Below are 13,501 nucleotides of genomic sequence, written 5' to 3' on the forward strand. Positions count from 1 at the left end.
GGCTTTCTTTAGACCATGAAGGCCGGTCCTCAGGCGGAAGCAGCCTCTGAATTTGGACACCCCCGCTGTTTCTGGGCCAGCCAATAATAACGGTGACATTTAACGTATTTTCTCCGATAAACACTGTAAAATTTATTTATCACTCCCCCCCAACAGCCCTTTTGAATGTCTTCCTAATTCTGAGGTCTCAAGGTTGGCAAGTATGGCCACAACACCTCACTTTTTTGCCAAATGTATCGCAAACCACATCTCAGCTGTTTGTGGAGGTAAAATACGTCCGCACAATTACGCTCAGCCATTGTTGTGAGCGCGCACGCCAAGGGGCTGCGAGACATTTATACAGCCGTATTTCGCACATGACTATGAAAGGCGGAAGAGGAAGTAGTTCCTTTGAATGTAGAAAATCCGAATGTTATAGTTTCTTTCCACTGTGTTCCTGTTAATGATAAACTACAATTTACCCTAAATTACTAAAATATCGATATTTTAATGTGAGAATCGATTCTAGAACATAAATGATTGGTATCGGAGGAATCGATATTTCAGGATCGATCCGCACATCACTACTCAGCGCTGGACTTCAGCCTTGTACGACCCAGAGATGAGGCCGCTTCCACATGTCTTTTTCCATCTTCAGGTTAGGTAAATGGTCCAGACAAACACGGGCAATGCACACCTCCACTATACCAGCGGTCAATGTTGCTTTTGTCCGGAAGTAAACAGTGCTTGTAAAAGTCTTAAGCCTTCCCTGTATTTGCTTCCAAGCTCTCCTAAACAGGACTCCTGCAGGCTTTGTGAAGTGCTTTTTCACTCATTTTTGGCCCAGTCCTTTCATTGAACATTTTCCGAGGGATTTGTAAGCCATTTAATGACCTGTGGCTCTTTAAACAAAAAACAAAAAAAGACAAACCAATGGCGTGTCTACACATAACAGACATCTTGGCACAGAACTCATTTTAAATTGTATGTTTAGGCCCTGTTGCAGAAACTCACCTATTCAGTTAAAGCTACAAAAATTCCAAAGATAACAGTTTAACAGGCATAAAGTTGTATTTTACACCAGCAAAGTGATTCTCAACAAGCTATTAGCCCAGATCTCGGTGTTCAGTATGTCCTTTACAGAGCATGTTGCTCTGTAAGGCTGGAAAAGAGTTACTGTATCAATCAAGTTAAGCCTCTCTGTAGTCAGGCAAAAATATAAAAATGTTAATACCACAGTCCTGTCATTAAGACGTGAGAGACTGTTGATGTTTAGAAGTACCAAAGATGGTTTTAGTTTTATTTCTTTCAGCCTCAGTGGTGTATTTAAGACACAGAGAATTGTGACACTTAAAAACTGCAGCCCCTCCTACTTATCAGCACACAGAGGTCTGATGGATGTGATTCATCATTAGTCAGTGATTTCATAGCTGTTAATTAGGCAGCTTTACAGGATGTGTTACCTGGTCTTGTGGTCTCATTCCTCATCTGATGCATTGACTTCAGGCTGAAAAATTGGACTAGCTGACTGAAAACAGCTCAGATTAGTTGCAGCAGCGTTTCCCACTAAATTTTGTCTATTTTGGTCAGGGGAGAGGCATCTGCACACCTGTATGTGTATGCTAGTAATGGAGTGGAACTTCTAATACTATCAGATCCCCACTCTGGGCTACATGGTTTCAATATCTGCAGCTTTGTTTTTACAGGTTTGCTTTTAGTTGGAGTAAAGCATCATCTTACAAGTTGATGTTTTCTGGGGTTTTTTAAGATACAGCCTTTTTTTGTAGAAGCAGATGTATGCAATAGATTAAGTTGTTGCTCCTCATTCACTTACTGTCTCACAAGCACTCTGGACTGAATAGCAGCCTGTTTCTAGAGTAATTTCCTCATTGTTATTCACAGGAAGTGCAATAGCTCTTCCCAGGCAGTTGAGTATTTATTTACTTTTTTGCAACATAATTGGTAATCATTAGTGAGTGTCTCGTCCTGTGGACTGCAGCTGGTTCTTCTGGTGAACTTCGTTCTCTGAGCAGAAGGCGAGGGCTTTGCCTGCTAGTAAAACGAGTCGGAGTGCACTCCAGTTGCTGTAAGCACACACTGTGTCACTGTTACACCCCGGCCTAGGCAACCGGAGTGCAACACGAAAAAAGTAAAAATAAAGGAGAGGAAAAAAAAACCACACACAATGTTACGCCCCGGCCTAGGCAACCGGGGGAGATCGCGACCATGACACACTGAAACACAGGGTTTAAATACCTAGAGGGAGCAATCAGGAAAATGGACAACAAGAGGGAAACACAGCTGGGGCAACTCAGAACTGACGAGACAGGGAAACGTAAACTGAAAAGACTAAGATAACACAGACTTTCAAAGTAAAACAGGAAACACATAACAGTCACGCCAAAAACAACACACTGACAACACCGAAACGTAACAGTCACGTCTCTGTGTGGGAAATGCCGCAGAGACGCGGCTCTTATCACCAGTAACGTCCTTTCACACAGAGAAGAGTTCAATTTGACACAGATTCATATTTGCTCGCTATGCAGGTGCAGGCCTGCGGTGGAGTGGCCAGCGCAGGACTTCTGGGGAGCATAATAAAAATATAGAAACCTGAGAAATGCTGTTTTGCTGTAAGAGCATGCCACTGTTTGTGCCAGGTGCTCAGGGAGTAAGTATGCACCCAGAGGACAGGCCATTGTGGGTCTGGGTGCTCAAGGTCAAAATGTCTTTATTGCACATGTTCACACAGGATTCCCAGCACAAACTTATTTTCACTGCCTGTTTATGCTGGCCTTCTGTGGCATATTTGATGAGTCAGGTAAAGTTGTAAAACATGAGGGGCTCCTGATTTTCATCTCCCAGCGTAGTCATTGCATCATCACTTTTTCATAAAGTTATTGAAGCTCCTGTCTGTGGTACCCAGCAGTCTTCAGATGTCCATTAGCCCATCGCTATTGTACCATTGCAGACGTCAGTGTTATACTACTGTGTATTTATACCTAGCCCAGCAGATGATTTCTCTTGATGATACTTTAAAGATGTAACAGGTTTTCAGGTCACCTTATACAAACATGAAAAGCATAGCTTTAAAAGTAAGACATGAAGATTTTTTTTTATTTGAAGAATAGTTCAAAGGCCAAAATAATGTCATTTTTAACATCCTTGTATCATTCCCTCTATGCCTATGTTGTCATCATACTTATAAGAGTCATAGTTATAAGGCTTTATATTATTTTTTGACTGATAAATCATTCGAGTTGATCTTGATGACCTTGGTGGATTATAATAGATTGCAGGAGTGCTGAGTTGGGTCATGTTAACAAAGTTTTACATTACATTGAAAACTTGCTGCTGTCATGTTTAGAGACAGAATGGCACGCACACATGGAAACACTACTGAAACGTACCCTCACGGGCTGTTCCCTAGTGTAGTTAGTTTAGAGACATATTGACATTGCACAGGAAAAAAAATAGTATTGCAGGTTTTGTAAAGTAAATACTACTGATGTTCTTTGTTTTGGGTTTTTTTGGGGGGGGTTTTTTTGTTTTTTTCCTTAAAGGTAGGTGGAGAAAAGTCTGTTCTCAGCTAATAAAACACAGCACACTGAGTATCTGTTGGACTGAATCCTTGTCAAGTGTGCCTGCATAGCTAGAAAGCCCTGCAAACACACTCGGGCCTGTTTGAAAATAGCTTATATAGCTTTGTTGGTTTCTTTTTTCCACTGTATGGAGAACGTTTCATCCTATGGTAAGAAAACAGGGGGAAAAACTTAATTTGATGTTTTGGTTTTTGTGAATGAAGTTGATTCTTGTTTACGAATCTAGACCTTTTTGCCTTTTCCTGCTCCGTGTCTCCTCCAGCACCTGAAACTACAAATGGATCAGTCATGCATGATTTGTCTCTTGAGAGGAATCCCATTGAAATATTAGAGACTGGAAGGAGCATCAGTGACATCATTGATGGCAAGATTAGACAGCTGTATTCGGTGGTGAGCATCAGAGGCATCGTATCATTCAAATTCCTTAATTTTGTCCAAATGTTCTGAGATGGCTCTCAAAATATTGTATGATTATGAAGAGGTCTCCAAAAAATGCATCTTCTAGGGCAGCGAGGAGCCTTTCTATGTTGTAAATCTTGACAATATATTAGAGAGGCACCTGCAGTGGATCAGTCTGTTGCCTCGGGTGAAACCCTTCTATGCAGTGAAGTGCAACAACACAACAGCAGTTTTGAAGATGCTAAGCGCTCTGGACACCGGATTCGACTGTGCCAGCAAGGTACTGATGGAATATCTTAAAATAATGAGGATTAGTTTGTGTTCTTGAGAGTCAGCTCTTGTATAAATACATCTTGGTCCCACGCAGGCTGAGATCGAGCTGGCCCTATCGCTTGGCGTGAAGCCCGATGACATCATTTACGCCCACACAACCAAACCGCTGTCCCACATCAGATACGCCTGCGCTCACAGAGTGAATCTGATGACTTTTGATAATGAGGAGGAACTCTTAAAAATCTCTCTTGTCCATCCCCAAGCCAAGTAAGTGAGCAACCGCTACTATGTTTCAGCATTTGGTGCAGCTTCCTTTGAGAGGATTGATTTCAGAATCAGAATCAGAATCAGAAAGGGTTTTATTGCCAAATGTTGAGCAGGTTTACAACATTAGGAAATTGCTGCGGTGCTTCAGTGCAAACATACTGTCATAAAAATATAAAAATAAGAATAAGAATTAAAAGTGCTAAGTGGATAGATATATACATGATATATACATGATATATACATGATATATACATGAGTGCAGGTGGTGATCAGTGCCAAACATGGAATGATGCAGTGAACACAGCGTAGGGTCATGTGTTAGTGGTGGGAACAGTCGTACGTTTATTGTTCATGTGTCCGACAGCAGAGGGGAAGAAACTGTTCTTATGGCGAGAGGTTCTGGTGCGAATGGACCGGAGCCTCCTGCCTGAGGGGAGCAGGTCAAACAGACTGTGTCCAGGGTGAGAAGGGTCAGCTGAGATCCGAGCTGCACGCCCCAGTGTCCTGGAGGTGTACAGGTCCTGCAGAGATGGGAGTCTGCAGCCAATCACCTTCTCAGCAGAGCGCACAACACGCTGCAGTCTCTGTTTGTCCCTGATAGTGGCTCCAGCGTACCACACGGTGATGGAGGAGGTGAGGATGGACTCGATGATTGCAGTGTAGAATTGCATCATCGTCCGTGTTGGCAGGTTGAATTTCTTCAGCTGCCTCAGGAAGTACATCCTCTGCTGGGCTTTCTTAATGACGGAAGTGATGGTGGGCTCCCACTTCAGGTCCTGGGTGATGGTGGTACCCAGGAAGCGGAACGAGTCCACAGAGGTGATGGGGGTGTCAGTCAGGATGATGGGGGGGAGTGGGGCTGTGTGCTTCCTGAAGTCCACAATAATCTCCACTGTCTTCTGGGCATTCAGCACCAGGTTGTTGTGGCTGCACCAGGACACCAGACGTTCAACCTCCCTCCTGTAGGCAGACTCATCCCCGTCCGAGATGAGTCCAATAACGGTGGTGTCATCTGCAAACTTGATTAGCTTGACAGACTGGTGGGTGGAGGTGCAGCAGTTGGTGTACAGGGAGAAGAGCAGAGGAGAAAGAACACAGCCCTGAGGGGAGCCGGTGCTGATGGTCCGGGAGTCCGAGACATTCTTTCCCAGCCTCACGTGCTGCTTCCTGTCCGTCAGGAAGTCAGTGATCCACCGGCAGATGGGATCAGGCACATTCATCTGGGAAAGCTTGTCTCGGAGATGGTCTGGAAGGATGGTGTTGAAGGCAGAGCTGAAGTCCACAAACAGGATCCTGGCGTAGGTTCCTGGGGAGTCCAGATGCTGCAGGATGAAGTGTAGGGCCATGTTGATGGCGTCATCTACAGACCTGTTGGCTCTGTATGCAAACTGCAGGGGGTCCAGGAGGGGGGCCGTGAGGGTCTTGAGATAGGAGAGAACCAGGCGCTCAAATGACTTCATGACCACAGATGTCAGAGCCACGGGTCTGTAGTCATTTAGTCCAGTGATCATAGGTTTCTTGGGGACAGGGATTATGGTAGAGGACTTGAAGCAGGCAGGCACATGACATGCCTGCAGTGAGGAGTTGAAAATGCCAGAAAACACTGGGGCCAGCTCGTTTGCACAGTGTCTGAGGGTGGCAGGAGACACACCGTCTGGGCCGGGAGCTTTTCGAGCATTCAGACTCTTAAACTGCTTCCTCACACCTGCTTCATGAATATGAAGAGTTGTGGTCGGAGGAGGTGGTGTGAAATCCTCTTTTGTGTGGGGTGAGGAGGGGGGTGTTGCAGGTGAAGTGATTGAAGGTGGTGATGGCTCTATGGAGGGGGGAGAGGTGGGGGAATGAGTGTCCAAAGTGTCTCTATTGTTGGGGCCGTTGGAGGTGTGAAGGCTGCCTGATGGCTCGTCAAAACGGCAGTAAAAGTCGTTGAGGGTGTTGGCCAAGAGCAAGTCGTCAGTGGAGTGGGGGGTTTTAGGCTTGTAGTTGGTGATATTCCTAAAACCTTTCCACACAGAGGCCGAGTCATTCTCTGAGATCTGCTGCTGCATCTTCTCAGAGTGCTGATGTTTAGCAATGTCCACTTCTTTAGTGAACCTGTACTTGGCCTCTCTGTAGCAGTCCCTGTCTCCGCTTCTGAACGCCTTTCTCTTTTCCAGCCACAGCTTTTTGAGTTTAGGAGTAAACCAGGGTTTGTCATTGTTATAACTCACCCTGGTGCGTGATGGCACAATGCTGTCCTCACAGAAGTGGATATAGGAGGTGACAGTGTCCGTAAACTCGTCCAAGCTGTTAGAAGCAGCCTTCATTGTGTCCCAGTCTGTAGACTCCAAACACGTGCGAAGCTCCTCCACAGCCTCGTTGCTCCACAGTTTTTTGGTCCTCACGACAGGTTTGGAGAGCTTCAGCCTCTGTCTGTACGCGGGGATTAGGTGGATCATGACGTGGTCAGAAAGTCCGAGTGAAGCGCGGGGCACCGCGCGATAGGCCCCGCTGATCGTGCTGTAACAGTGGTCTAATGTCCTCTCCTCTCTGGTCGGGCATTTAATATACTGCTTGTATTTGGAAAGCTCATGGCTCAGATTGGCTTTGTTAAAGCCCCCAAGAGCAATGATGAGAGAGTCCGGGAATGTCCGCTCCATGTGCAGTATCTGCTCCGCGAGTGCGCACTGAGCTGCCTGCGCATCCGCATCTGGCGGGATGTAAACAGCGGCCAGGATGAATGAAGCAAACTCCCGCGGAGAATAAAACGGTTTGCAGTGAATGAAAAGGTATTCCAGAGAGGAAGAGCAGTGCTGAGCAATCACTGTTACATCTGTGCACCAGCCACTATTAATGTAGAAGCAGACACCTCCACCTTTGGTCTTACCAGAGAGAGAGGCCTGCCGGTCAGCGCGCAGCAGATGAAAGCCCTCCAGCCTGAGCGCGCTGTCCGGGATGTCCTCACAGAGCCACGTCTCCGTAAAACATAACACACAGGAGGAGGCAAAGTCTCTGTTCATGCTTCTCATCAGGGCCAGTTCGTCTGTCTTATTCCTGAGTGATCGTACATTGGAAAGGAAGATCCCAGGAAGAGCAGTTCGCAGTCCACGTCTCCTCAGACGCACGAGTGCGCCGGCTCGCTTACCTCTCTTTCGGCGTCTCACTTTCCTGATCAGAGTCTGCAGTAAATCTGCCGCGGATGCGACAAATATTGGAAGTAAATCCACAGGTGTTGTAGTCCTGTGGTTAAGAAGCTCTTCTCTGGTGTAAGAATATCCAGAGGAGTGCCCAGACACAGAAGTTATGCACAAAAACAAGACAGAAGTAACGCACTGAAGCACCAGGGCATCCATACGCGGCGCCATCTTGGATCGAATCGGTGTTATTTGCAATAACACCTTTGAATCACTTTGCAGGCTGGTAATACGAATTGCAGTGGACGACTCCAAATCGATGGTAAGACTCAGTCCAAAGTTTGGAGCCAGACTGCCCACAGTTAGACAGTTGCTGGGCCGTGCCAGAGAGCTGAACTTAGAGGTGGTCGGCGTCAGCTTCCACGTGGGCAGCGGCTGCACCAGAAGCTCGGCCTTCAGGCAGGCCATCGAAGACGCTCGGCGCGTCTTTGACGTAGCGGTGAGCCATTGTGACATAAACGCAACAATAATTCCTGTATTGTTTATTTGCAGCTCCAGTATGCAACACTGATCTCTTTCAGAGTGTTTTGGGGTTCCAGATGAGACTCTTGGATATTGGTGGAGGATTTTCTAAGATTGGGGACTTCCAAGAGAAGTTTGAAGAGGTAAAGTCTCTGCTTTAGCATTGTCTCCACCACATTATATAAGTCCTGTTTCTAATCACCAGCTCTGGCACATTAACTCCCCACAGGTTGAAAGGATTTGTTTCTTAGAGTTGTGTATGAAAAGTCAAAAAATATGCAGTATACAATCAGTTCTCACTCACTTGCAAACAACCACAGCCTCAAACACAGTTTATGATGGATGGATGGTAAACAAGGATCTCTAGCCTGAGATGGCAGTTTGGGAAATGCCTCCTGAGGGTCAGTGAGCTCCCAGCCTGGTGCCAACCAGGGTGACAAAATGTGGGGAAGGAGTGTGGGGCAGTTGCACTTATAAACGCACAGAAACCTTAAAGACGTTCACCTGATGGTCATCCTTTATTTATCCAACTAAAAGTCTCACTGAAATAAAAATGTCTAGAAGAAGTTACAACAAATACAACATGTAACAATATAACAAGCAAAGAAGCGATGCGTGAACACAAACGTGACTCTGATGCTTTCACTATCAGTTGGTTTGCTTGTTTTTCTTGATGGTTCCCGTTGAGAGCATTCACGGTGTTCTTCTCGCTGCAGATGATATTTGGAATCTGTTTTTCTGCCTTTGTAGTTCAAAGCAGAGTGAAAGGAGAGCAGTGGCCACATGATGGTGCTGTTGGTACATTTGAGATTCCCAGGGCGTTCAGAGGAGCTGAAAATTATTCTGTCATATCATTTTTATTGATTATGAAGAAGAAATTTCATTTAAAAGGCTATAGGGAGGAAAAACCACTCTTACACCAGCCAACACACATGTTTGTGTGTTTAGTTTCTCCCCCACGGCGACAGCAGACTGGTATTCAGGGGAGCGTGCTGTCATTCAGCTCTGTCTTTGCTCTACTTGTCTGGATGTCCTGAACCCAGTATCTGCTGGAATGCAGTAACCTGTAGAAGCTCGTCTTCTCTTCTTCTGAATAAAAGTGAATTTTGTCTGTAGCACAAACAGTAACGGCATCACAGTCATTTGAAGACTGCATGTAAAATGGGCTCGCCAATGGTAAATAAAGAGTTGGAGTGTGTATGTGTGTTCTGAGATGAGCTTTTTGTCTGCACTCTCACGCAGACACCGGATCGTTCAAGCATAACTCAAGTTGTGGAGGAGCCTTTAAATATAAGATCTGCCTTATAGTGCAAGTTAACCACTGCAACACTATCCATCCATTTTCTCCCACTTATTCAGTGCAGGGTCGCAGTTGGGCTGGATTCTGTCCCAGCTGTCATGGGTAAAGACACACAGGTACAGGTTGCCTGGATATCGCAGGTTAACACACAGACAGAGACGGGCAACCATTTATTAACCTAACTCGCACATCTTTGGACTGTGGGAGGAACCCACGCTACCACAAAACACCCCCGCCTTTTTTTTAAAGAGTAAGTATTGTGAGCAGAGGCATAAGGCCATGGAGTCAAGTTATTAACCGTGTGTGTTCCTAGTTCTCGGAAGTCATTAACGGATCGCTGGATGAATTCTTCCCACCTGTCAGTGGGTTGGAGGTGATTGCAGAGCCGGGCAGATACTACGTGGAATCGGCCTTCACGCTGGCAGTGAACGTCATCGCCAAAAGAGTCGTCGTGGAGGACAGAGCCAATAAATGCGCAGGTGTTGCAGTGATATGTAACTGTTCGACACACCTTAGCGTACAGGGTTGTAGTTTCTGAGCATCTCAGCTGCTGTTATGCTAACCATCATTCCTCGTTTGTGTTCTCCAGACGGAGCAGGAAGCTGCCCCGAGAGGGTGATGATGTACTACATTAACGACGGTGTGTACGGCTCCATGAGTTGCATCACCTTTGACCCCGCTCACAGCAAACTTGAACCGTACCCTCACAGGGTAAATATCAACAGCATCCCTATAAAAGAATTTCACCGTTTTATTTATTTATTTATTTTCCTCTTCACATCTGGTGAAAAGTGCTAAACATCCATGCTTTCAACAGCAGCAGTTTCTGCATGTTTAGGCCAGTGACATCATGTGCTAAGGTTAGAATCAAGGACTGTGGTAACGCCTGCTGGAACCTTGAGCATAGTGTTAGTTCAGACAGGTTGTGGGTTTTTTTTTTAAAATATATCTCAGTTGATAACCTCTCTGCAGGCTGTTAAGAAGAGCGAACCGAGATATTGCTCCGTCATCTGGGGTCCAACCTGCGACAGCATCGACAAAATAACCGAAAGCTACTGGATTCCTGAGCTGTACGTGGGCGACTGGCTTCTCGTCGACAACATGGGCGCTTACACTGTCAGCGTAACCACCGACTTCAACAGCTTTGAAAAGGCACACATTTATACTGTTGTGACAGCTGAGACTTGGCACAGCCTAAACCTGTCTCCTGCCTACGATATTGTCCATTAATGAGGCGAGCACTTATACTTAACTTCACTGGCCTGTTGTGAATAGCGTGTCTTTTGTCTGTTGCACTGTAGAATGTTTTCCTGCTTTTAAAATAGCCTCTGTGTTAAGTCTATTAACTTAGCAGAAGCAAGCCATCCACTGCAGAGCTTCTATGAATGTATTGTGAGGTTAATGATGTCCTTGTCTCATCAAATTTAAGTGGGGTGAAGACCAATCCGTTACCTAACCTTAATTACAGTGTTATGTGACGCCCTTTTTAAATACGAGACATATGCCAGTTTATTTTGGCCACTTAATGACTGTAACTAGTTAATATGATCTGCTGTCTGCCAAAGGAAGTGAAACTCGGAGCTAAAGTGTTATGAAAAAACTGCATATAAAACTGTATGCTGCTATAAGAAATTATTTATTGTCAGTCTCTTACAGTCTACAAATGTTGCAAGACTAATTGTCATTCTTTATTTTAGCGTGTGTGTGCATCTCTTCCAAAAAAAAAAATGGTGGGAGGAGAAGAGGTGTTTTTATAGAAACAACAAAAAAATACTTTTATTTGCTGGTGTAAATTCTTCTTCTTCTTCTTTTGTTTTTAACATGCAAGTAATATTGATATATTCCTGCTGTGTTTTGCCATATAGGCAGACCTTTACTGATTAGTAGAGTTGTAGAGAGCAGCTGAAATTACCACACCAGTCAAGCATTCTTTGGTAGAGTTTGTTTTTTCTCCAATGCCTCTACTTGATTCTGATGATAATTTGCAGTAAATTTTGCAGAAATTTTAAACCTTGAAACTCAGTGTGGTTTTTTTTTTCCTTCCAGAGGTGTGCCCCTTATTGTTTTTCTTCCAAGGTGCCAGACATGTTTCATATGTAATCAGTTCTTAGCTCTCTGGGCCGTTTGAAGGTTCTTTGAACACTGGCCTGTTTTTCACTCCTTTTTAGTCCAGTACTTGTACCTGACCATTTTCAGAGGAATCGTTTTGTTTGAGCCACTTAAAACTGACCAATGTGTCATTCAAGACAAACAAAACAGGAATCTAACTCAAGGAATGATCAAGTGTTATGTGCAGACACACAGCACTTGCACAGGGCTTGCTGGTTGTTCATCATACAAGGCTGAAAACGACAGGTGACAACTTTTGTAACGGTGCCCCCCAGACTCTGGAACTCTCTCCCTTTGAGCTTGAGGTCTGTGGACTCTGTGGTCTCTGATTCCCAAAGAGGTATTAGATGAAAATGTGGCACATCTCTGCATGTTGTGCAGCATGTACATCATTTGGATGTCTTAAAAATTCCCTCAAAAGCCTTCAGTTGATTGAAGATGCTGCAGCAAGCGTACTGATAGGGTCTAGCTAGAGACAACATATTTTTCCCACACTGGTTTCTCTTTATTGGCTGTCCGTTAAATCCAAAATCACATTTAAGAACCTTTTCCGCACATATACAGTCTTGAATGACCAGGCCCCATCTTACTGTATCACCCCATTACAGCACTTCACTCTCAGACTGCAGGCTTACTTGTGGTTCCTGAGGCATTTAAATGTAGAACAAAAGGAAGAGCCTTTAGCTTTCAGGCCCCTCTTCTATGGAACCAGCTATGGGTTTGGATTCAGGAGAAAGACACCCTCTCTACTTTCAAGCTCAGGTAGAGGCAACATCCTGGGGGTTATTAGATTCAGGATCACCTGATCCAGCCCTAACTATGCGTTGAAAGAAAAGTTTTAAGCCTAATCTTGAAAGTAGAGAGGGCAGTTTTTCCTTCCCACTGTCACCAAAGCCATTGCTCATAGTGAGACGTGATTGTTGGGGTCTTCTCTGTATTATTGTAGGTTCTTTACCTTTGCAAGTGATTTCCTATAGCTCAAGCGTTAGAGCGGGTCCTCTACTATTAGGAAGGCTGGTGTTTTGATCCCTGGTTGCTCCATTCTAGCCAGATATCCTTGGGGATAACCTCAAGTTGTTCTCTGATGGATGCGGTGCAGTGTGAATGTTAGAAAGATGTCTTTGTCCTTATTATGCCTTATAATTGATCCATCCATGGTCTCCATGGAATTGCTAAATTGAAAATCAGTCACAGCAGGTCTTATGGTGTGATGACTCCAAATTTGAAATATTTGGTTCAAACAAGAACTGCATGTTAAATAATGAAGAAGAGGAGGCAAAGTTTTTTGGATTTATGTTTTAGGACACAGCTGTGGAGCATGCATCTAAATCTGCTTAGGTAATGTGGCACCAAGTACCGGTGTACACTGAAACAACAATTGTTGTTATCTCCGTTTATTTGTGACCTCAGTAAGCACCTTCCTGACGACTTGATGGTCTAAACTGCTAGTTTGAAAGTAGGGTATGTTTTACCATGTCATTGCTAGCCTATCAGAGCCAATGTCCCTTGGTTTCTCAGACAAGTTGACACTCTGAAAGACTACATGACCGGGAGTATTCACTGATGTCTTTGTGGCTCTACATTTTTATATTCAGTCTGTGGAAGCATCACACAGAGTAGCTGCTGTTCAATGACAGTTTTGTAAAATGCTAGCAATATTTCACTTAACAAGTAGCTTGAAAATTGTTTGGTTAGCTCTTCATGCATCTAAGGTCATTAGTTATTGAGCAATATTTTGGAAAAGACTACTCAAGAGGAGAAAAAAGAGGTTGTTAATACATCACTGTAACGTCCTGTGAAGGTGCAAAAGATATCCGTGGCTTTCATGAGAAACACCCCGGGAAAGAGGGACTAATATTTCCTCTTTGCTGCATGTGCCAAGGAACACCTGATGAGTGGAAGCATGTAATTTGATCTGATGAGATCATTTTGTTCCG

The 13,501-nt window shown here is 44.6% G+C and overlaps 1 protein-coding gene across 1 annotated transcript in view; it reads left to right on the plus strand.

Moving 5' to 3' along the window:
* LOC309704553 (ornithine decarboxylase-like) overlaps window positions 1-11,464 on the plus strand; it is a 37,748-nt gene extending 26,284 nt beyond the window's left edge. The window contains exons 2-9 of the mRNA XM_082529773.1: window positions 3,844-3,971; window positions 4,087-4,260; window positions 4,348-4,520; window positions 7,916-8,132; window positions 8,215-8,298; window positions 9,769-9,934; window positions 10,045-10,166; window positions 10,428-11,464. Of these exons, the coding sequence (XP_082385899.1) occupies window positions 3,844-3,971; window positions 4,087-4,260; window positions 4,348-4,520; window positions 7,916-8,132; window positions 8,215-8,298; window positions 9,769-9,934; window positions 10,045-10,166; window positions 10,428-10,685 (1,322 nt within the window). The 3' untranslated portion in view covers window positions 10,686-11,464. The remainder of the gene's footprint in view (window positions 1-3,843; window positions 3,972-4,086; window positions 4,261-4,347; window positions 4,521-7,915; window positions 8,133-8,214; window positions 8,299-9,768; window positions 9,935-10,044; window positions 10,167-10,427) is intronic.
* The last annotated feature ends 2,037 nt before the right edge of the window (window positions 11,465-13,501 follow it).

This window comes from Aulonocara stuartgranti (assembly GCF_965226115.1).
Source record: "Aulonocara stuartgranti genome assembly, chromosome: 4".
Classification (NCBI taxonomy): Eukaryota; Metazoa; Chordata; class Actinopteri; order Cichliformes; family Cichlidae; genus Aulonocara; species Aulonocara stuartgranti.